This window comes from Psammomys obesus, unplaced genomic scaffold, assembly GCF_907164565.1.
Source record: "Psammomys obesus unplaced genomic scaffold, mPsaObe1.curated_primary_1811, whole genome shotgun sequence".
Classification (NCBI taxonomy): domain Eukaryota; kingdom Metazoa; phylum Chordata; class Mammalia; order Rodentia; family Muridae; genus Psammomys; species Psammomys obesus.
Window position 1 is genome coordinate 2,288,676 of NW_026591643.1, and position 22,610 is coordinate 2,311,285.

A 22,610-nucleotide genomic window follows, 5' to 3' on the forward strand; every position below is an offset into this window, starting at 1 on the left:
AGCATCTGTGGCAGAATAAAACGTTCTAGTGCGTGGGCTGAGAGGAGTCTCCGGGTTACCACCAGGCTACCTAGGCTCGGTCTGCATCGTCCAGTCCCCTGCTATGGCATCCTCATCCTGTCCTTGTAGGAAGTGGCAACCAAAATCTGAGCTGTCTAAGGGGACCAGGGAGCATCTTAAGACAGGCCGGAGCTGGATCCTGGGCAGGCAAGACTCAGGCATGGTGAGCAGGTGGTGACAGGGAGGTGCTTGGCAGGGGCATCCAAAAGCAGTTAAACGTGGATGTCTGTGCATGTGGACACATAGAATGGTTGTGGGTATCTCTAGCTACATGCCCACAACTGCCACAGTGACAACCTAGAAAGAGGGAGGGGCTGGGCCTCCAGAAAGCTGGATGCCAGGCATGAGTGCATCCTTAGAGTCTATTTAACCCTGATGCCCTCTAGGACTGGACAGAGTGGGCTGCTCGGACACTGCAGCGCCCACAGTTCCCCCATCCTGTGAGTTAAGTCTCCCCAAACATGGGCTGTCCCCGAATGTTCCCCTAGTTACCCCAAAGCCTTCAGCCTTGGCACTCCTGCTTCTCAAGACAGCAGGAAGACCAGGAAGAGGGAACCAGCACTGCATACCCTGAGTGCACCCCCCAATGTCTTTCCAGTTTTGAGCAGACCCAGATCTGGAAGTTGTAGGAGGTGAGTCTGCCTTTGCTCTCTGGGAACCCCTCACACAGCTGGCACAGGATGACACATGTGGCTTTGATGAAGCAGAGCCAGGTGTCGGGGTAAGGGTGGGAGTTGGGGAGAAGCTTGGCCACTAGCAGTGCAATAAGCGCGGTGTCGACTCCCAGGCCGGCATGCTCATGGATACAGAGACAGCTCCATTGACGAAGAGGGCTTCCAAGACATACTTCTCTGAGTAGGTGTGAGCTCTTCCTCAAGTTGAGCAAGGACATTGCCCCTAAATGCCGACACACCTTCATATTTCGGGGGTGTTATGGCCACCTCTAGGTTTCTTTAGTTTCCCTTAGTTATTCCAAAGGACTCTATCATCAGGGTAGCTATTTAAGGCCCTGGTTTGCTTAGAGCTGGCAGAGGCTGTCCAGAGTGGTTAGAAGAACATGGCTTGGGGCAGGGTCTGGGGAAGCAACCCAGTGGATGACACAGCCAGCCCTATTCCCCTCCCTCATATTCCCCTCCACACCATCCCTAGGCTCCCATTGTGGGCTTAGAAGAGGGTCTGTATGGGTAGGCCTACTCATCATCTCAGAGGCAGATGCCAACTCGTCTCCCATTCTCCCCAAGCCACTTCAGCTGGTGCATAGCCCTCCCTGTCTCAGTTGCCTACCATGAGACACTCCTTGGGGGAAGGCAGGGGGCTTTTGGTCCTACCGTAGAAGCTAGTAAAGGCAGTTACTTTTTAGCTGGGATTGGGGTTCCCTAGTGCCCACCTTCTCTACATCTGAAAACAGAAAATGGTCCTCAACTTTCTCTTCTCCACAGCAGACAGATTTGAAGCAGCCTGAATGCCCCCAGCCTTTTCTCGCCATACTTGGGCCAGGGGTTCCGTCTCATGCCCCCCGTCTATCTGCATGTGCTCAGCACTGCTCTGGAGCTGCTCTGGGAATGGCAGGTGGAGGTCCGTGGGGTAACCTGTCAATGTCAAGGATAGAGGGAACTGAGGATGACATTATGTTCCACCGAACACCTCACTCCTGTCCGTCTTGTGTTGTTGAATATTAATATTTATTATTGATTTATCTTTTAGTTAAACAGTGGTTATTCCTAAACCAGATGTACACCCAAATCACCACATAGAGACTGGGATTTATTAACCTAGAGCAGAATGTTGGGCAATAGTCATTCCAAACATCCAAGCCCACATAGTTTCTTCCCATTCAGATTTCCCACATTACGCTTGCTTTAAGTCATATCTTAGGTCCAGTTCGCCTTTCTTGGTAGTTTCCAGTCCTTTCCTCCCAATCTCTCCTCTCTGACACCTCCTACTCGCTTCTTTCTCCTCCCCTCCAGTCCAGGATGTCCCACCATATTCTCTCCATTGCTCAGCATTGGCTGGTTGTTTTATTGACAATAGCAGAGAACAAATGGCAGCATGTTTACACAAACTTGAGACACGTGATGCTTAGAATAAACATCACAGTGCAATGTCTGGATTGAAACCAGGGGTAGAGAAATCAGCATTTGGATGAACAAGGGGAAATTGTATACATTCCACAAGAACATTATACCAACAAGCTTGCAACAGACAAAACTAATGTCAAGGATAACAAGGTGGATGTCATGCTCATGGAGCCCTCAGGGCCCATCATCTTCACCATGTTTCTGAACATGTTTGGAAAAGTGAACAGTGAGCTTTGCCCTGGAACAGTCCTCAGCTCAGCCACCTGACAGTGTTTAGTTCCTAGTACTTAAAACTCCAGATATTTAAAGCTAAAAAAACATTCTAGATATTTTAAATAGGTGCCTAAAATAGCTCAGACTACCAGGGCCTTTGACCACCACTGTGGAATGAGGCCTTGGAAATGCAACATCCTTGGCAGAACAAAGCCTCCTGGTGGCTTGGCTAGGGGAGACAGTATGTCACTGCCAGCTACCTTAGCTCACTCTGCAGTTGTCCAGTCTCCTGGGATGGTACCCTCAGCCTGTCCTTGTACAGAGTTGCAGCTAGACGTCTGAGCTGTCTGAGGGGACAGCTCTTGTGAAACCTCTCTCAGTAGTCACAAGCCTTATGAGTCCCAACACAGTTCCCTTCTATCTAGCTATATGTAGCCTCTGTCACTCGCAGAGTCCTGGCCATCACCCAGGGGTATCTGAGAATAGTTTCCCCTTAGATTGAACAGTGGGGGATCTTGGGGCCCAGGAACAGGAAAGACTTCCCAGATGTCTTACAGCAAGACTAAGCACTTGAAGCTCTAGGACAAGACAGGCTCTAAACACCTTTTTGTGGGCAGGTACGACAGAGACCTAAATGTCTTCAAGATGCTCAACATTGATGGCAATGGCAGCATCCACAAAGAATTGCGTGTGCTGGCTTGGCGTCGGCGGAACTCCTACCCTGAGAAGAGGCATAGTGCCTGGGCCCCAAGCCCACCTTACCATCCCCTCTTGAGCTCTAAATAACCACCCTACAACCTTGGAATAACTGCCATTTGGGTCTTCATTACCAAGAAAGTCATTGCCTATCCTTCTATTGCTGTCTTAAGCCCCTTTCATAGATGGATTGCTTACACATAGCACTAGGGAAAGGAAACCTTCTTGTGTCCCACGCATTTGCCTTTTACCCTATCAGGTACCTGCTGTGAGTCATGAAGGGCTCCAGGGACCATCAGGCACCTGGGCTTCGATGCCAGGTTGGCAAGACACACACTCTACAAACCCAGATATATCAGAGGGCAGCTGGAGGCAACACTCTCCAGAGGGACAGATCACCCCTCTGCTGCTGGCAGGCTGACAGCCGGCCTGTCTCAGGCCTTCCACGAGAGGAGCTGTAAGTAGGGACTTTCTGCTCTTCCTAAGAGCAACCTAATTGGTCCCTTTTCCACGCTCGGCACCAAAGGTCTACTGGTGTTCTCGGCTAATAAGACGGCTGCAAATGAGGTTTGCCCAACCACCAACTTCACTTCCTATGGCTTCTACAAGCCCAAGTGTATCAGAGGGCAGCCAGAGGCAATATTCGCCCAAGGATACATCACTTCCCTGCTGCTGCCGGGAATGGATGGAGTCTCAGTAATGGAGACAGCAGACTAACAGGCAGGACTAAGGTCTTGGTCCCAGCTTCTCTACCATGTACTTCCCACCACCACCATTCCCCCTTCTTCCCGCCATCCTCCTCTCTCACACCTTCCCTTCTCCCCTCTTTGTCCCACCTCCAAGGCCTCTTCTGACCCCACCTAGCAGACAACCCAGCCCCTCCCCTGGCCTGGCCCTTGGCCTTTTGCCCCTCTACCCCCCTGAACAGGTCAGACAAGACTCAGGAGCCCACTGAAGGTAGTTCAGTGCATGCAGTTTTCTATTTCTGGGCTGCTGGAGCCCAGGAACCTTCTCTCTCCCCCTCCCACTACCACCAACTTGACTTCCTCCACCAGCACCCTACCCACCTTGGGCTCGCTCTCAGGTGAGTCAGATGCTGGAGTTTGCCTCCATTGATGTGGGTGGCAACCTAGACTGAAAAGCGTTGAGCTACACGCTTACCCACCTAGAGGAGGAAACAGAAGCTGCTCCGTCATTCAGGCTGCAAGCTGAAGCTAGTTCAATAACACTGAACACACAAACTTGCCCGTGACTGTTCATTGGAGGGCATATGCCCAGCGGAGGCCCCTCTGCTCACAACTCTGCCTAGACCAGCTCACTGCCCTCTGTGCTATTTTAGAAACAGGCTCAGCATCTGGTCATACAGTGGAGACAAGATCTTACTAAACCTCTTTACCTAAGAGTGGCCATGCCATAGCCTTCAGAGCTCCCCCAGTCTCATGCCAGGAGTCCCTAGATCACTCCCTTTGCCCCTGCACAGGCCGTCCTTGCAGCAGCCACCACAAGTCTGGCTTGGCCAGGGTCCACTCTAACTCACCAGTATCCATACACCAGCACTTATTTCTAGTTCAGTCATAGTCTGTGTGAGGACCAAACAGCCATTCTGTCATACCCTGGGTATGCATAGGACTCTGTCCCTTTCAGAGCTTTTAGAATGGCTGGCACAATCAAAGAGACCCTAGCAAGCCTCTGCTTCACTAGATGTCTCCACCCATCCTGAGTGTCCTTTGGAGAGAGAGGCAGGGCCAGGAGCTTCCTTCAAGGTGTCAGCTGACGGTGTCAAGCCAGGATTCTCAAGAGGTGGCACTTGGGTGGGGCTTGTATTCCTTGGCTCCTTGGCACACATCCTGGGTGAAGGGAGTCCTCCAGACTCAGCCTTCAGGCGCCGGTATGGGGTGTTGAAGAAGAGCACCAAGACACAGGTGAAAAGGGTACATAGGCCAGCCATCAGCAGCACGGACGCTAAGGACACAAGCACAGGCCTGTCCTTTAACTGTCCAGGCAGCCAGAGCCCCCAACTCCCACCATAGCCAAGCCTTGTCAAACCTGACCCAGATGACCCCAGTGGTGGTGACCACAGAGAGGTCTGGAAACAGTACCGGTCTCAGCCCTCAGGATGTTCCCAGACCCAGGTTCCAAAATCTACGACTCATGAGTCACATAATAATACAGGGTGTATTATCTCTACCCATTCTCATCCCCAAATCTCTGTCTCTCTGTCAACCTTTTTGTCTCTGTGTATCTCTGTCTCTATCTAATCCACACCCTCACCCCTTCTGCCTGTCTAGGTAGACTATTTGTCCCTGTCTCTCTCTACCCCTGTCTCTCTCTATATATGTAAATTTCTATGTTTCTCTGTAAATTTATTTCTGTCCATCTCTCTCTCTTCTTTTCTCTCCAAGATCTCTGCCTTTTCTAAGATCTCAGTCTCCATTTTCCTGGATTTTGAAAAACACCTCACACAGGGTGGAGATACTGATGCTGGATTTGTGTCAGGGTCCTGGACACCCACAAGAAGAGCCCAGGAGTCTGATCATACTATTTCACACTCACACCAACTGGTGCCTGCCCAGGGCCATCAAAGAGCAACCAGAATCAAGATCCTCAACTGGGCCAGGCCTCCCAATAGCACCCTATCTTCCTGGGCTGGTCTTAGCTGTCGGGTGCCAAAGCCTGGTCACAGACACTCACTTGTCCAGTCCAGAGGGTCCTCACTCTGCCGGCAGGTAGAAAAGGATGGACCTGTCCGCCGCACAGTCAGTCCCGTCAACAGCAGCATGATGAGCACGCCCTCGGCCTGCCTGGATACATAGAGCCCTCAGCCTGGGCAGCAAACCCTGCCCACCACACTAAAAGCCACCTTGGGAATGGAACAACATCTCTGCCCCCCATCGTAACACACTCCTAAGGCAAGACACTGTCTCTATCCACATCTGCCCTGCAGCTGGCCCAGGCTTGCACCGAGAAGCGCTTAGTACATGCTTATCCCTGGCTAGAGAAGGCAGGTTCCTAGCTTAATGGATCAGGAGCCTGGGCCATGTGGCCCAGTAGGGAAAGGGAAGGAGTCTATACCTAAGTGAGGTAGCAGTGCAAAAGGATACTCACCCCAGGACAAAGATCAAACCAGCCGAGGCCCCCTCACCCACAGGAAACGTGCATTCAACTGCCAGCTCCATGACCACGGGTGCTACCGAGAAGCCAAAGAGCCCAAGGAGGGAGCAGATGGCAGCCAAGGCAAAGGTCTGCCTCTGCAGCTGGGACACCTGACACAAACAAGGGGTAAAGAAGGATGGAACAGGGCGGCACTGAGACAAGGTACCTCCCCCGCTGAGCTCCTAGACTGGCTGACACAGTGTGGCAGTAGGGCCAGTCCTAGCCAGAGACACCCTCAGGCAGAGAACAGGCTTGACACTGAGGTGCTTGCTCTTGGCAAGCCGCCACTGAACCTCCTGCCCCTCACCCACCTGCCTGCCATGGTGTCCCTCCATCCTGGGTAGACAGTCTTTGTTCCTAAGTCTCACCAGAGCAAAGGCCACAAAGGTCAGGGAAGTCAGACAGAGGCCTATCTTGGTGGCTTCAGTGAAGTGTTTGGTCCGATCCACATATAGGCCTAGAAGCAGTGCCCCCAAAATCCCAAACACAATGAAGAGGGCTCCGCAGAGGCCTGAGAACTCCTGGAAGTGGGGAGGGAAAGCTGAGAACCATTGGGAGGCAGGGAGCCACACTAGGGCAGTTTGAGAGGAGCAAGGTAGACAGCCCGGTCAAGCTGCCTTCTAAGATGGATTTTCTTCAATGTGTATCCCACTAAAGGGAAGGGGCGTCGCCACAGACACCCCAAACACCCTGGCGCATGCTTATGGCCCACGAGACACCCATACCCGCCACTGTGCCGGGAGGCAGGGGTCACGACACAGGCTGCGACTGCTGCCTCCATGAGAGGGTGTCATCTCCATCAGGGGTGAATGGAGTGCTCAGGAGCAGTAACAGTGGCGGGGGCAGAGCCCACTCCTTAGGCGGGGCTCCTACTTACATTGGAGTAGCCGTTGGCACAAAGGATCTGCTCCAGGAGGGCTGAGAAGCTAGAGAAGATACCAATGCCACCACCAAAGCATATGGCCAGGATAATGTAGGCCTTATTCTGTACGAGCTAGAGAGAAAAACAGCCCTTAACTCAGGAGCCCTAGCAGGCTTCTGACCACAGCTTCCCCGCCCCCGGAATCCACATTAACCTACCAGTTTGAGCCCACGGAGGAAACTCTCTGAATTAGAGCTGGCAGCCCCTGTCGATGGTGGGGTAGGAGGCACACTCTCCCACAGGCAAGCAGTGGCCAACAGACAGGCAGCGGCAGCGGGGACAGTGTAGACGCCAAGCTGGGGAGAGGTTCTGAGTGTCACCAAGAAGTCGCACGGATGCAAGTGCCCTTCCTGTCTCAGTCTGCTCTTCTCCCCTCACCAGCTGCCCCCTGCCTCCAGAGAGTCAGCAAACCTTCGTCCTCTGGGGGCTGTGTCACTCTACCCTCCGCTGTTCTTCACAGCTTCGCATAGAACCCAGCCTTCAGAACACCACTCAAGGGTGATCTTCTCCTTGATAACATCAGCCCAACTTCCCAAGGCTCCAAACTCATCCCCACACAAGAAGCAAATCATGCTAACACACCCAAGGTGTGCCTTACCAACAAGCGTCGGTATACACCAAATATATATGTTCATAGACCATACACTGGCACAATTGCCAGATTACTATATACAAGTGTATGTATATAAGTGTGTGTGTGTGTGTGTGTGTGTGTGTGTATACACGCTCAAGCTCACACATGCCATATGCAATATAATCATGAGCCCCTCACCATCATAGGGATGTCTTCTGCTTTCTTGACTAGGGCAGGGGACAGCACATTTGCCATAAGGATGCCCAGAGGGTTTGCTGGATTAAAAAACAACAGCAACAAATCAGTGTATCAGCTCAGCTGTGACAGGCCTCACCCCAGTCCTTGGGCTGAATCCTTCCTGGTTCAAGCACCCAGGCCTTTGCCAGCTGGGGAGCAGTGCAGACATCCAGCAGAGCCTGTGAGCTGAGCCCAGGTTGCAGAGGTCCCATCCCAGGACTCACACATGGTACCGATCATGTTAGCTGTGGCTCGCTGGTGCTCTGGAAACCACAAGGAAGCCAGCTTGGCTGGAGAACAGACGACCAGGGTCTGGGCCAGGGCACAGAGGCTCTGGCCACTCACGAAGAAAGCAAAGGGATTGGGGATCCTGACATCCAAGCAGGGAACAGCACGCAGCAAACTCCCAGAAAAATTCAACCATGCACCCAGGATAGTCTGCAGGAATGAACCATCAAAAACTGTGTGCCAGCCCAGAGCCTCCACACCCAGATGCCTGTCCCTAACTTATAGGAAAACCCCAATATCTACCTGCCTGCTGCCCCCCCGCCCCGCCTCCTCTGCAAGCTGCTTTGCCTGGGTAGCCCAGCTGGTAAGACTGGTGGAGTCTAATCTGAAGAGACTGGGCTCTTGCACCCAGAGTCAAAGAGTCCCATCCACCCCATATAGGTATGGGACGAGATCTGACTTACCGCTCCACGGAGCCCAACAGAGTCTAGAACCCAGATGGCGGCCATGCCAAATGGGATGGATACCACAAGGTAGACTAGTGACAGCCAGTTGACCTGATCCATGGACAGGAAGAAGTGTTGTGCTATGGTGTCTGCCACAGGCGCAAAACTGAGCCACAGCTACGGGAGACACACAGGTCAGCTACAGGCCACAGACACCACCTAGCCAGCTCCTTTCTGGGTGAAGCCTAGGGTCCTCATTTGGCCAGCTCAGAGTAGGAGCAGAGGCGTGTTGGCGTGTCTGTAAAGGCAATGGGGACACAGCCCAATAGAAAATCTGGGTCACCCTGCTAGAGAACCACCTTCTCCCTGTTGCCAACCAGGAAAGCAGCCAGGCATGGCCTACAGCCTGCCCAGCAGTGGACCATGAACCACAGGATTAGCCTGGCTCTCTGAGGAGGCTGAAGGCAAGCCATGGAGACAGTGCCCACTGCCTGGGAGGCACTGTGTTGAATGTAAAGAGGAAAGGGGGCAGCTGAGACTGTGAGTAACGGGAGACAGAAGCCAGAATCTCAGTGGGTGGGGCATCCTGAGTGCGTTATGACCCACTCAAGGGCGCTTAAGGGCATAGGACTAGAGCACACTGGCAGAGGGGGAGATGTGGGAGTGAGGGCAGTCAGCAGCCAGGGTTCCAAATTTCATGGTCGAGCCATGTGCTGAGACAAGATGGATAAGAAACGCATCCTGGGGAGACTATGAGGTCTGGTGTATAGTGGAGATGCCATGCTAGTCATCCGGATGGATAATGAAGCCTTGGGGCTCAGGACATGCATGAGGACCAAGGAGGGACCAAACAGAGCCATCCACAGAAGAGCTGGAGCCCAGGACTTCTTCAGAGATGAGATGCAATCTATGGCATGTCTCTCTCTCTGCACACATTCTCCCGTCTTAGGCATTACAAAGTAGAAGGACTCAGACACCCAGCAAACAGAAGAGTATGGAGTTGAGGAAGTTTTCTGGAAGAAGTAAGGGGAGCTGAATGGAGAGGAGTCACCAAGCTTACACCAGGAGACAGATGGCTATATGACCCAACAAGGATGTGCCCCAAATCAAGCTTCTGCTGAATCCTTCTGACGATGCCAGAGGTCCAGACCATACCCTCCAGAGCTGATCACAGAGTCCCAGGCTTCCCCAAGAAACCAAGCTTTCGAAACAGCTGCGCTTCCTTCCCCTTTTCTCAGGTCATTGCAAGGAACAGACCTCCCTGGCTTAGAAAGCCCCCCAGGCAGGCCTACTTGCCACCTGCCTGGCCTCACAGAGCAGAACCCGCAGTGCTGAACAAGAAAAACAGAGCCCATCTCACAAGTCCCACAAGTCTGTACAGGTGGCAGAGATATCAGATGTGTGGAGAAAAAAAAATCCATCCGTCTCTCCTACTGTGAGAATAAAAATACCTTCAACCGGCTCTCAGCCTTCCCTGACCCAGCTGCTCATCTCCTTCCCTGGCTAAACACTGGGCCATCTCTTGGGCTCTGCTGTGCCTGCCTGCTGGGCTGCTCTCGCAGAACCAGCTCAGGCAAATGAGCAGGGGCTCCAGGAAGCATGGCTGAACGTGAACCCGCTGGTCAAAATGGGGCCCCAGCAAGGATGATGACAATTCTTAGTATCATGGTAATATTCTGTCTGCATAAGGACAGCTAAAGAGAGCTCCGCTTCCTCTCCCCACTAACCTTCTTTCTCCCATACTTAGTGTTGGGTTGGTAGAAGGGCAGTAGAGGCATTAAGAAACCCAATTAAAATAAAAAGTAGACCTTATACCTACCTTTACTCAAAACTGTTTCTTCACAACCAGCACAACAGGGAAAAAGGAAAGGCTATGGGAACCAGCCTGCTGCTGGTTCACAGGGAAAGCCTTGGACCCCACTGCGGCCAGCAGGCTTCACGGTCCCACCCGCTTGGTACTCTCTGAGCTGTTCGTCACAACTCAGAGCTGCGTGGCCCAACCAGTGCTGCCCATCCAGCTGCGGCCGCACGTGCAGAGACGTGCAAGGTTGAGCTCTGAGCGGCAGACGGTAGCAGCTCCACACTCTTCCTCCACTCAGGCTCAAGCGCCTAGGATCACCTGCAGTCCACCTGCACACGGCGGCGGGATGAAGAGGGAAGGAGGGAGGGGCCCTGACCCATCAGCATTTGGGGGCTACGGAGAGTAAGAGAAATCAAGTTGCAGGGCTGAGACCACTGAGACTAACAGACCTGTTTCCCTGGCTGGTCCATCCCGGGCGGGACAGGCACTTGCCCCTTTTCCTACAACCTCTAAGTCGGTTCCCGCGACTGAGCAAAAACTGGCGCTTGGGCTGCTGGAGAGACCCCGCCCCGCTCGCCCCAGCGCCCTCGTACCATGGCATTGGAGCAGCTCAGGAGGCTGACCACCAGCAAGAAGACCCAGCGGCGCGCATAGGTACGGGGACCAGGCGATGCGTCTCCGGCGGTCCCGGAGGTTCCCGACCCGTCCCAGGCTTCCAGCCCATCCTCCATAGTTCCGGCCATCCTGGTGTCTGCAGGCTGCCCGCGTGCGTGTCACTGCAAAGCGCTGCGCCTGGGTAGGATGTCCCAGGGGTCAGGCGGGGCGGAATTATCTGGTTCGTCCCCGCCCCGAAGAGCAAGTTGATTGAAAAAGCCAGGATTACTCTCCGACAGAGGCCGAAGAGAAGAAATTCCCTTAAGAGGTAATTTTTACTACAGCCTGTGTGGCCTGCACCAGGAAGACGTCCGCGGTGGTAAGTCTTTACTTCAGCAAAGTTTGGCAAGTTCCCCCAAATTCTTGCAGTCCTAAGAAAGAGCCTCGAAAAGCCTGAGGCCAACCTGGAGGAGGAGAAGGAAGAGATTGCAATCTGCTTTCCAATCTAGGCCTGTCTAGTTAGACTCCTCCTAGGAGAGAGGGGCGGGGTGAAGGAGGAGGAAAGGCTGAGCCAGGCTGCGCCACCCCTGCCCTCGGGTAGGCAGCGTCCTGCCACACTCAAGGCTCTTTAATTTGTCTTTGCTCCCGGGAGACAGCTGGGCTGAGTAGGTAGGGGCAGTTGGTTTCTGTAATTAGAAAGAGGCCTGGCAGAGGTCGGAAGCCATCTGACTGTGGGCTGAAGCAGATGACAAGAGTCATCAGACCCTTGCCGCTGTGTTTGGCCTGGCTGGTTGAAGAGAAACCCAGTGTGTCAACCGCCCCGTCCCGAGTGAAGAGCTGGTGGGGCGGAACAGGCTGTGTTCTGGGGGGATAGGGGGACCGGCCAAGCAGGGGAAAAGCTGGGTGAGGAGGCTTTTTCTCCTTCAAACACAACCCTATGGTCTCGCCCTCCAGATTGCTGTTCCTTTTTGTTCATTTCTTGGGCTTAGAGATTTGGGTTTTGAGAGTCTCACTTGTGTAGCCTAGGCTGGCCTCTACCTTCCAATTTTCCTGTTGTTTATCAATATTGGATGGTGCCATCTGTGAACCATACAGGGATGACAAGTCAGATCTGTGCAAGTCAGGTGGATTTTCCCATTTGGGGGTGAAGTCATGTCCAGGAAGCAGCAAAACCCTGGTGATACCCTGAAAAGGGCAGTCCTTCTCTGAGACCCATGAGAAGGCCGTGGTCCTTGCCCTCTTCTCTGCCCTTTTCCTTTTCCATCTGTCTCACCCCTGCTTACCCCTCAGACCACAGTCTGCAGTCACCCTGAAGACCTGCCCCCCTCTTCACTTCCCCTTTGTCCTGGAGCCACCTTGGGCTTGGGACTTTGATTTCCTGACATTTTACCTGGGAGACTGTGAGGGCAGTTCAGGCTTCACTGTTCAGGGCCCTAGCTTAGGTGGGAACCTGCCTGTCACCAGCTGCTGGTTTAGGTAGCACCGAAGCCTACCACCAAGTGGGGCCATCACCTCTGTCACTTCCTGTATTGCCACATCTCTGTTTAAGAAAATTTGTGACCCACCTCCGTCTACTCTTTTAGGGCCCCTGTTTTGAGTGGGTGAGTTCAAGAAAGTTATCAAGGGTAAGATCAGGACGCAAGCAACGGCTGCCTTCCTAAACACTACCAGTGTGGAAAATGGAAAACCAAAGTGAGAAGCAATATGTTCATGATCTCATCAAAGCTAATACTCAGCTATAAACAGGTACAGCACTTATATGCTAAAAATTGTACAACGCTAATGAAAGAAACCAACAAAGACCTAAAGAAGTGAACAAGCATAGCTTACTCATGTACTGGAAAACTCCACATGTCAGCTAATATTGTTTTCTCTGAATTGGCCTATAAGGTTAATGTAACTTTATCTGTCTGTCTATCTATCTATCTATCTATCTATCTATCTATCTATCTATCTATCTAGTTTTTGGTTTTTCAAGACAGGGTTTCTTTGTGTGGCCTTGGCTGTCCTGGACTCGCTTTGTTGAGCAGGCTGAACTAGAACTCACAGAGATCCACCTGCCTCTGCCCCTCTGAGTGCTAGATTTAAAGGTGTGTGCCACAGCCACCTGTCCCAAATCTTTTTATGCGCAGAGATTGCAAGAAAATATGTGCAAACCACATATCTAACAAAGGTGTTATTCCAAATCCAGTTAAGGGTATGGGAAAAAGACTGAAGAGAACACAGATGGCAAATAAGCATTAATGACTTACTTACTTTTATTAGCTAACCAGTAAAATTCAAATTAAAGCCACAATGAGCTACAGTAATGATGGAACATACCTATAATCTCAGCACTGTGGAGGCAGAGGCAAGTGGATTTCTGAGTTTGAGCCCAGCCTGGTCTATGGAGTGAGTTCCAGAACATCCAGGGCTACACAAAGAAACCCTGTCTCAAAAACAAACAAACAAATAAGAAGCCACAATGGGCTAATACCATATTTCTTTTTAGAGTGCTAAATAAAAATACTGCACGTTCTAAATGCTGTCAAGGCTATAGAAAACAAAGTTGGAAGTTGCTAATAAAGCTAAGAATATAGTTATCAAATAACCCAGCCATTGCAGTCATCAGTATGAGAGATAAAAACCTGTAGCAGCTTTATTTGTGATTATCAAAAAAAAGTGTAAACATCAAGGTGTCCTTCAGTCAGTGAATGGTCAAGTGAGCTGCATTATAGACGACATGGAATGTTACTCAGGAGTGAAGAGCTAACACGTGCAGCAACCTGGATAGCTAGGCAGAGTGAGGGGTAAAATCGAGCCTTACAACTTATATACTGTGTGATTCCATTTGCAATAATTTGCTATGATTTGTGTGTGTTTCCCGAGTGTTTCTGTGCTGGAAGCTTTGCGCTCAGAGTGGTGATGTTGAGATGGAAGAGGCTTTCAAAGATGAGGCCTACTGGAAATCTTTGGATCATCTGAGGTGCTGCTTTCGGAAGACACACAGTTCTCCAATTCTCACGGGATCCTAAGTTGGTTCTCAAAAATTATTGTTTAAAAAGAGAAGCTTGCATCTGGGCCCTGTGGCACATGCCTGTAATCCCAGCACTCCAGGAGGCAGAGGCAGGTGGACCTCTGAGTTCAAGGCAAGCCTGGTCTACAAAATGAGTTCAGGACAGCCAAGGCTACACAGAGAAACCCTGTCTCAGAAAGAAAAGAGAGAGACAGAGAGAGAGAAGCTTAGGTGCTAGGGACTTAGCTCAGTGATGGAATGCTTATTTAGGACAGGCAAGGTCCCAAGTTCAACCTCAATACTGGAAGAAAAGGGTGGGGAAGGTAAGAGAGGAGCAAGCTTAGCCCATTATGTCACCTGGGCTTCCTGTCTGCCAGTGTGATCACTCCCTCTAGCAATGATTCCTTCATTACCACACCATTCACCATAAGGTACTCACTCACCTGAGTTGACATGATAACTGTGCCAAACACCTGAGTCTCCAGAATTGTGTACCAGACAAACCTCTCTTCTTGGAAGACTCAACCATTTTATCACAGAAGCCAAAAGTAGACCAATGAAATAGATACCATTTTTGTAAAGACAACACTTTAAAACTGGGGAGCCGATTAGTAGTGGCTAGGGCTCAGAGACTAGGTGGGAGAGGGTGGATTGTGAAGGTGGCACGGAGGGTCTCTGTTACGTTGATACTATCCATCATATGGCCATGAAGGTGGACATATGGGAGATAGCCATGTCAAGCTAAGTCCAGAAACACATAAAAGAACAGGAACAAAGCCAGAGAGGCTTAGGGAGATGAACAGGTCACCAGCGGCCTGTCAAGTCTGTGCTGTTTGACACTTGTCACCTTGGGAAAGAACAGAAAGGTGCTCCGTCCTCTCTGCCCCTGCCCTGTGTGTGTGTGTGTGTGTGTGTGTGTAACAATTATTTCAGCACAGGGAATTTAACTGGAAGAAATCCTGTGACATAGAATCAGCATTTGCTTACAAATGGTGACTTTTTTTTTTTTTTTTACTTTTTTGTTAATTACAATTTATTCACTTTGTATCCCCCCTGTAGCTCCCTCCCTCCTCCCCTCCCAATCCTACCCTCCCTCCTCCTTCTTTACCCATGCCCCTCCCCCAGTCCACTGATAGGGGAGGTCTTCCTTCCCTTCCTTCTGATCCTAGTCTATCAGGTCTCATCAAGAGTGGCTGCATTGTCTTCCTCTGTGGCCAGGTAAGGCTGCTTCCTCCTCAGGGGGAGGTGATCAAAGAGAAGGCCAATCAGTTCATGTCAGAGACAGTCACAAATGGTGACTTTTACACTCTCCTGTTTCAATGTAAGCATTTTGCTTAAATCTCAACAAGTTACCATACTCACACCTTAGAGAGAGTTACACATGGGAGATGTTCTTGGGGACCACAGAAGGAAGCCTGGCATTTTCTTAGTCAGGGGCTTAACATTCAACACCCTAAGTCCTGGTGAAATCTATGCTCAGTGTCTTTCTCTTCTTTTTAATCCAAACTGAAATTTCTTCCAGCATCTGAAACCAACATTAAGAAAAGATTCTCAGTCTAGTTTGTCTTCCCCAAATAGTATCTTGTCAAAAATTAAGTAATTGCTCCCATTGGAGCCTGAGGCAAAGACCCCTGTGATACTACTAGGAATAATACTCTTTGAGACAAGATGGGGCCAGGAGCTCTGCCTAGTTATTTACTTGGTGTTCATCTGCTTCTCCCAGGGAGTGTCGGGGATATTGAGTGCAAGGGCCCCTATCTATCTATTTCAAATATTTAGGTAATGACTATCTTGGAAAAACAAGGGTGGAGGAAAGACAAGCTCTTCAGCTGTGGGCCATTCCTCCACCCAGGCTGTCAGACACCCACATACAGCTGTGTAGAGCCTCTCAGACCTATCTGGCTCCAGCAGCATGCCTCCATGCTCTGTCTGCCCAGTGACTCACTTGGGCCTCACTAATATAACCAAGACCCGCCTGCTGGGAGATTACTCAGGATGCCCACTCCCAGCAGAGACTATATCAGTATATCAGGATAGGACTCTTAGGTACCTTGAGCTCATTGCCATCCTCATGGCCACAGAAGGGTTCCATTGCTAGAATGTGAGCCTCTTGTTTTAAGAGGGAGGTCTCTAAGCACTGTTATGTGGCCGCTAGTTGGTCCCTATAGTAAGGCCCCAGGTGTCCACTTCTTTCCATCGAGCCCCAAGGCTCTCATAAGCCCCAGGATGGAAGCCAGAATGTGTCTATAGCCCAACTTGTAGCCCCCACCCCAGGGTGGTGTGGCTTCAGATGTGTTAATCTCTCAAAGAAGTGAAGTCTTCGGTTTTCTCGTGTGTGTGTATATTATTAGTAATTTTCTGCTTACGCATGGTGTGAGATAGTATTGAGTATGTGTGTGTTTGTGGTACCGTACACAGACCCTTGCACAGGCCATGCTAATCAACCATGCACCCACACTTCTTTCTGTACAAAATCTGGTGTTTATATTATTCCTTGTCATCTACATTGAAACTGGAATTTAGTTTGTGTTAATGCATTCTACCCCTTCATAACATCGAGGTTTCAATAAGCAATGTGAGATGGACCTGTCCGTCATGTGTATAGAAATGGTTATCTGCCTTTCTGTTTATGGGTGGTCAGGAGCTTCTCGCTTTTAAGGACGTGCAGATGTGGAGTGTCTCTGTAGGGCTGGAGAGATGGCTCTTCAGGCGGGAGCACGTGATGCTCCCGACCGGACTCTAGTTTGGTTTCCAGCATGGTGGTTCTCAGCCATTCATAATTTCAGTTTCCGGGGCTGCAATGCCTCTTCTGACTTCAAGCAACACCAGGCATGCATGCGGTACACATATATTCATACAGGCAAAACACTCCTAACATAAAATAAGTAAGCAAGACCATGATTATTTAAAGAGTGTCCCTGGTGTAGTGTGGAATGCGCACATGTAAATAAGAAGTCTGAAGAAACTGGGTTTGGTTTGTTCATCATCCCAGCCTGCCAGGGTGTCACACAGTGAGTAATGGGAACAGGAGATTCCCAGGTACAGACAAAACTCAGACACTCCAGGCAAAAGCAGCCGACCTTGTCATGGCTCCTCAGCTGCTCTGATAATGTTTGCATCACAATGAGGTTCATTTCAGAAGAATCCTGGTTAGAACACTGTCCCCCAACCGCAGACTGCACTGGCCTCCTTATCTCCCTTCCAGAGGGAAACCTGATTTATACTCTGAAATCTACGCCCCCTTCGTTCCAGGAGGCAAAGGACAATCTCCCCTAACCGTGGCAGCAACTCAACCTCAGTGTTCAAAGTCTACGAAACAAACTCCTAACCTGGCTGGAACTACCCTATTCTGAGGACAGGGATTGTACAGAGGCATGAGGTCTTTATGGAGAGTGAGCTAGCTTCCAAAAGGATCTAATGTGAACGGGTTTTGAAATCACTATGTGAATATGGCCATGGCTTATGCAATAAGCTGTGTGTGTTTAGTTGTTTTACTTTATTGTTGTTTCCAGGGGAGTAAGTAGGCAATACTTTATTTTTTAGCCAGTCTCTCTCATATATATATATACATTTTTTTTTTTTTGAGAGGGTTTCTCTGTTCTCTGTGTACCTTTGGCTGTTCTGGACTCACTTTGTAGACCAGGCTGGCCTCAAACTCACAGCTATCTGCCTGCCTTTGCCTCCCTAAGTGCTGGGATTAAAGGTGTGTACCACCACACCCAGCTATTCCTAAATATTTTATAGTTTCCTTTGTGTATTTTTTAAAGAACAGCTTTACTGAGATATAATTCATACGAAAGCCATTTAAAGTGCTCAGAGGGGCCAGCAAGTTAGATAAAAGCCCATGAAACCTGAGTTTGATCCCAAAACCCATGTTAAAAAACCAGAGTTGTTGTGTGTGTGATCCCAGCACTCCTGGGATGATATGGGAAGGAGATAGAAGAAGTTCCCATGCCAGCTAGCCTGAGATATGCACTGCAGAATAAACAAGACAGACTTTTTCTCCATCAGATGGAAGCAGAGAATTCTCTCCTGAAAGAAGAAGTTGTCATTTGATCTTCACATGTAGCCTGTAGTGTGTACACGCCCGTGCGTGCGTGCGCAGACACACACACACATATACACATACACACACACACACACATATACACATACATACACACAAACACACACAGGAATAAAAACTGATAAAATTAAAGTGAACAGGTTGGTCTGAGCATGGTGCCAACATCTGGACTGTGGAAATGAGGGAATCAGTAGTTCAAAAGTCATTCTCAGCCACACAGAGCTGGAGGCCAGCCTGGGCTAGAAAGCCTGCCTCAAAAACCTAAAAAAAACAGGTCTGCAGAGATGGCTCAGAGGCTAAGAGGGCTGATCTCCCAGAGGTCCTGAGTCCAGTTCCCAGCTGCCACTCGGCGGCTCACAGTCACCTCTGTGAGGATCTGATGCTCTTTTCTGGCGAGCAGTCGTACATGTAGATAGAACATTTACATACTTAAAATAGATAAATCTTTTAAAAATTAAAAAATAAAATGCACAAGTTTTAGAGTTTAATGCAGTTGCCACTCAAATAGTTTTGTTTTGTTTTTTGAGTCAGGGTTTCTCTGTGTAGCCCTGGCTGTCCTGGACTCACTTTGTAGACCAGGCGGGCCTTGAACTCACAGAGATCTGCCTGCCTCTGCTTAAAGGTGTGCATTACGATGCCCCGCCTCACCCAGAGTTCTGTGTTGCCACTTCAGAGAATCCTGGTGCTCGTTCACAGTTACACATTTACTCTCGACCACACTGGTCTGTTTCCATGGAGTTACCTGTTCGGAACTGTTAATGGAATTACAGAACGTAGGTTCTTCTGTCACACTCTTGTGACTGGCTTCTTTCCTTTATTGTAGTGCTGGCAGGGTTACCCACACTGTGGCAGGGACCTTCTGTTTACTGCCAAATGAGGTTTTGCTCTATGTATACACCACACTGTATCCATTCCTCACTCATACATTCGCTCATCAATTGATTGATACGTGGAATGTTCCCACTTTAGGACCATTGACAATGTTGCTACTCTTCGTACTTATGGATAGCTTTTGTATAGACATTTGTCTTCCTTTCCCCTAGTTCTGTATCTAAGTGAGGGATTGTGGAGTCTCTTGCTTATTTTTGTTTGTTTGTTTGTTTGTTTGTTTATTTTTAGACAAGGATTCTTTGTGCATCATGGCCTGAGCAAACTACTGGATTCTTGGACTTTCCACTGAGAGACAGCCATTGTTTGACTAGCTGCAGCACAGCCTATAAAAGCCACTGGAATAAATACCATTTACATATCTGTTCATTCTATCAGCTCTGTTCCTCTAGAGAACCCTGACTGATCCACCGGTCCCCAGCACTCATGGCGTCTGTAACTCCAGTTTCCAAGGATCCAACATGCCCTTCTGGCTTCTGAGCCCGCTGCACACACATGGTGCAAAGACACATGTGCAGGCAAAATACCCACACTATATAAAATAAAAAGCAATCCAAAACAAGCCTCTTGTCAGTGCTTGCACATTCTTTCTATATACTGAAAATATGCAGCCTATATATTTTCTATTTGTTTCATGAAGGATCCTATATTATCTATTAGATAAAGCTCATTTTCCTTTTATAATATTTTTATTGATTATTTTATTATTTATTAATAATAAAAATATTATTAATAATATTTTTATTGATATTTTTATTGAATATTTTTATTGATTATTTGGGAATTTCGCACATTATGAACCCCAATCACACTCACTTCCCAATCCTTCCAGGTCCATCCCCACCATTGTGACCTCCTCTCAAAAAGAAAAAGAGGAGGAGGACCTCCAACTTGTGTTGCCCATAGACCCACTACAGCTTGGTCAATCTCCTAGCTGCCAGTGCCTTAAGGAAAACTTGAGTCCCTCTCCACCTGCACCCCCACCAGAAGCCCTTAATTGCGGACAGCTACCCTTCAGCATCCTTCACACAATTTTTAAGAGTTCTCTTCAACAGCTTTCAGTCTAGGGCTGCTACTTCTCTTGGTGGGTGAGAGTAAATGTTGTCAGAGAGTGTTCTATACCCCTCTTTCTCAACCGTCAGTCTGCAGTCATCAGTACCATGGCTAAAGTCGCTTCCTTGCCTTTTGCTATCAGCAGGAGCACAGATCATGAATTTCCACACGGCTCGGGCATCAGCATGTGCATGGACCTCTGCATGGTCTCCAGTGGCAGTACAACAAAGCCTCAGGTAGCAGCATAGGCCACCTAACATCAACATGGCTTCAGGCAGCAGATGGCCCATGGACAACAGCATGGCTTCAAGTGGCAGCACAGGTCCTGGACATCCATGTGGCCTGTGGTGGTAACACGGCATGGACATCAGCACAGCCCCTGGCTGCAGAAGGACCATGGACCCAGACATGGCCCCCAGTGACAAGCTTACTATTTTCATTGCTAATATTCAGTATAATGAGCAGTTTCAGATAGATATAGTTAAGTTAATATCTTCCACATTTTTCTTTTCAGTCTCTCTATAAGTTAATTATAACTTAGCTGTTAACAGTGTTTTGTTTGGTTTATTTTTATTTCATTTTGCTTGTGTGAATGTAGGTATGGGCCATGGCACACATGTGAAGACAAGAGGACAACTTACTGGAGTCTATTATTTCCTTCCATTATTTGGAGCCTAGGGATTAAGTGTCAGTCTTGTTGGCAAACACCTTGGGCCACTGAGCCGTCGCACTGGCCTGCTTGGGGATTTTGTTTGTACTTCTGGGGACTGAACCCAGGCTTCATACATACTAATCAAGTGCTCCACTACTGAGCTATATCCCAGCTGTCATTTTACTTTGTATTTTGAGATAAGATCATATTAAGTTACCTAATTTGGCCTTGAACTTGTGATCCTCCTAGCTTTGTAAGTATTATAGGCCTGTACTACCAAGACCTGGCTTGTTAGACTATTTTATTATGGAAAAGTTCAAAGACAAAGGTGGAGGGGCGAATAGGAGAAAGAGGGAGGGAGGGAGAGAGAGAATGAGAATGCTCTAGCAACGATCAGTGAGTGGCAAGTCTTAGTATGTCCATATCCCTCCCTCCTCTGTTCCTCTCCATTGTCCTGAGGAAGTCTCAGAGGCCATATCATTTTTCTTCCATTTTTAGTATTTGTTATAAAAGTTGAGGCCATCTAAACAACAACCACAACACCATTATTTTATAAAGTCTGTCTAAAGATGGATGTTAAATCTCTGACATCACCAGATGCCAAAACAGGATCCTCTCATGTGACTGCTGCAGCATGTGCTCCGCCCGGCCTGGTTCCCTTCATCCAGCAGCCTTCATTTCTCTAGATGGTGAGCTGCAAGCTGCAAGATGGAATAGACCCTTTCCAACACAAGTTGCTTCGGTCGTGGTGGTCATCACAGCAATGGAAGCCTAACCGAGAGAAGTCCAGATTGTCTGTGCCCTAGATTCAGGTGGGATTTCTGGCAAGCCTTTATCTGATTGTGTCCTCTGTCCATCAGAGGCACAGAGCACCTGTCATTTGGCAATGCTATCGTCAATAAGAGTTGCTATACAATACAGCTATTTTAATTGCATATTTTCCCCCCAAGGGCTGAGGATCACCATAGCCTTACACATGACGTAGACAAGTACTCAGTAACTAAGCTGCAATCCAGCTATTGCCACAATTTTATTTTTGATTTTTAGCTGGATTATTATAAGGAGGAAGAATCACAAGTCTGTGGTTATCTTGAGGTGCAATTCACATAGAAGGAAAGACAAATATCCAGTTATCGTTCATTATTTTAAAAATTCAAGAGTCCTGTGATGCTAGGTTTTATGTATCCAAGGTTTGAACATGCCGGATCTGCTACTTCTAATCTTTTTGTGGTTTGTTTGTTTGTTTTGGGTTTGGGGTTTGGGTTTTTGGTTGTTTTTTTAGTTTTTTTATTAATTACACTTTATTCACTTTGTATCCCCCCTGTAGCTCCCTCTCTCCTCCCTTCCCAAACCCTCCCTTCTTCCCCTTGGTTTTTGTTTTTTGAGACAGTATTTCTCTGTATGGCCTTGGCTGTCCTGGACTCACTTTGTAGACCAGGCTGGCTTTGAACTCACAGAGAACCACACCTGCCTCTGTGTGTGCTGGGATCACAGGCGTGTACCACCATATCCAGCTGCTACTGTTCTTCTTGATGATAGTCAATGGCTCTTCTTTTGTCAATAGACACTGTTACATGGCCTGACTGTGTCTAACTTCCTGCCTGTCTTCTCGTCTTCCTTCAGCCTGAGCATCAGGAGCACAGGTCATTGCTTCTGTACACTACTCAGCTCTCCAGTGCTGTTTCTAGGTGTATTTTGAGAGTCGGATTTCTCCGTTGTGTCTCTGGCCGCCAGTGCTGACTAGATGTGGATGTCACACCTTTTCCCTCAGAGTTTTTCACCCTATGCAGCACTGTGAATACTTCTGTGCCACTGGGTCATGGAGTTTTATCAACATCACAGTCAAGGCTGAGTTACCAGTCCTCTCCAGGCCTGCTGGTTTTATCAGGCAGTCTTTTTTAACCCATCCCACTGCTGGAAGCCTTCTGGATGCCTCTGACCACCTGGGCTTCCT

The 22,610-nt window shown here is 49.0% G+C and overlaps 1 protein-coding gene and 1 long non-coding RNA gene across 2 annotated transcripts; one reads left to right on the plus strand and one right to left on the minus strand.

Annotated features, from left to right (window-relative positions):
* Positions 1–1,740: 1,740 nt before the first annotated feature.
* Slc49a3 (solute carrier family 49 member 3) lies at positions 1,741–11,450 on the minus strand. The gene is made up of 10 exons (XM_055611743.1): positions 11,002–11,450; positions 8,626–8,784; positions 8,158–8,371; positions 7,895–7,971; positions 7,281–7,418; positions 7,078–7,194; positions 6,569–6,721; positions 6,153–6,310; positions 5,739–5,848; positions 1,741–5,009 (listed from the first exon to the last, which is right to left on the minus strand). The coding sequence occupies exons 1-10, from the start codon at positions 11,149–11,151 to the stop codon at positions 4,726–4,728; spliced, it is 1,560 nt and encodes a 519-aa protein (XP_055467718.1). The 5' UTR covers positions 11,152–11,450; the 3' UTR covers positions 1,741–4,725.
* Positions 11,299–19,465, plus strand: LOC129680166 (uncharacterized). Its single transcript, XR_008720643.1, has 3 exons — positions 11,299–11,381; positions 12,586–12,748; positions 19,183–19,465. It is a non-coding gene; the product is annotated as an uncharacterized LOC129680166 (long non-coding RNA).
* The last annotated feature ends 3,145 nt before the right edge of the window (positions 19,466–22,610 follow it).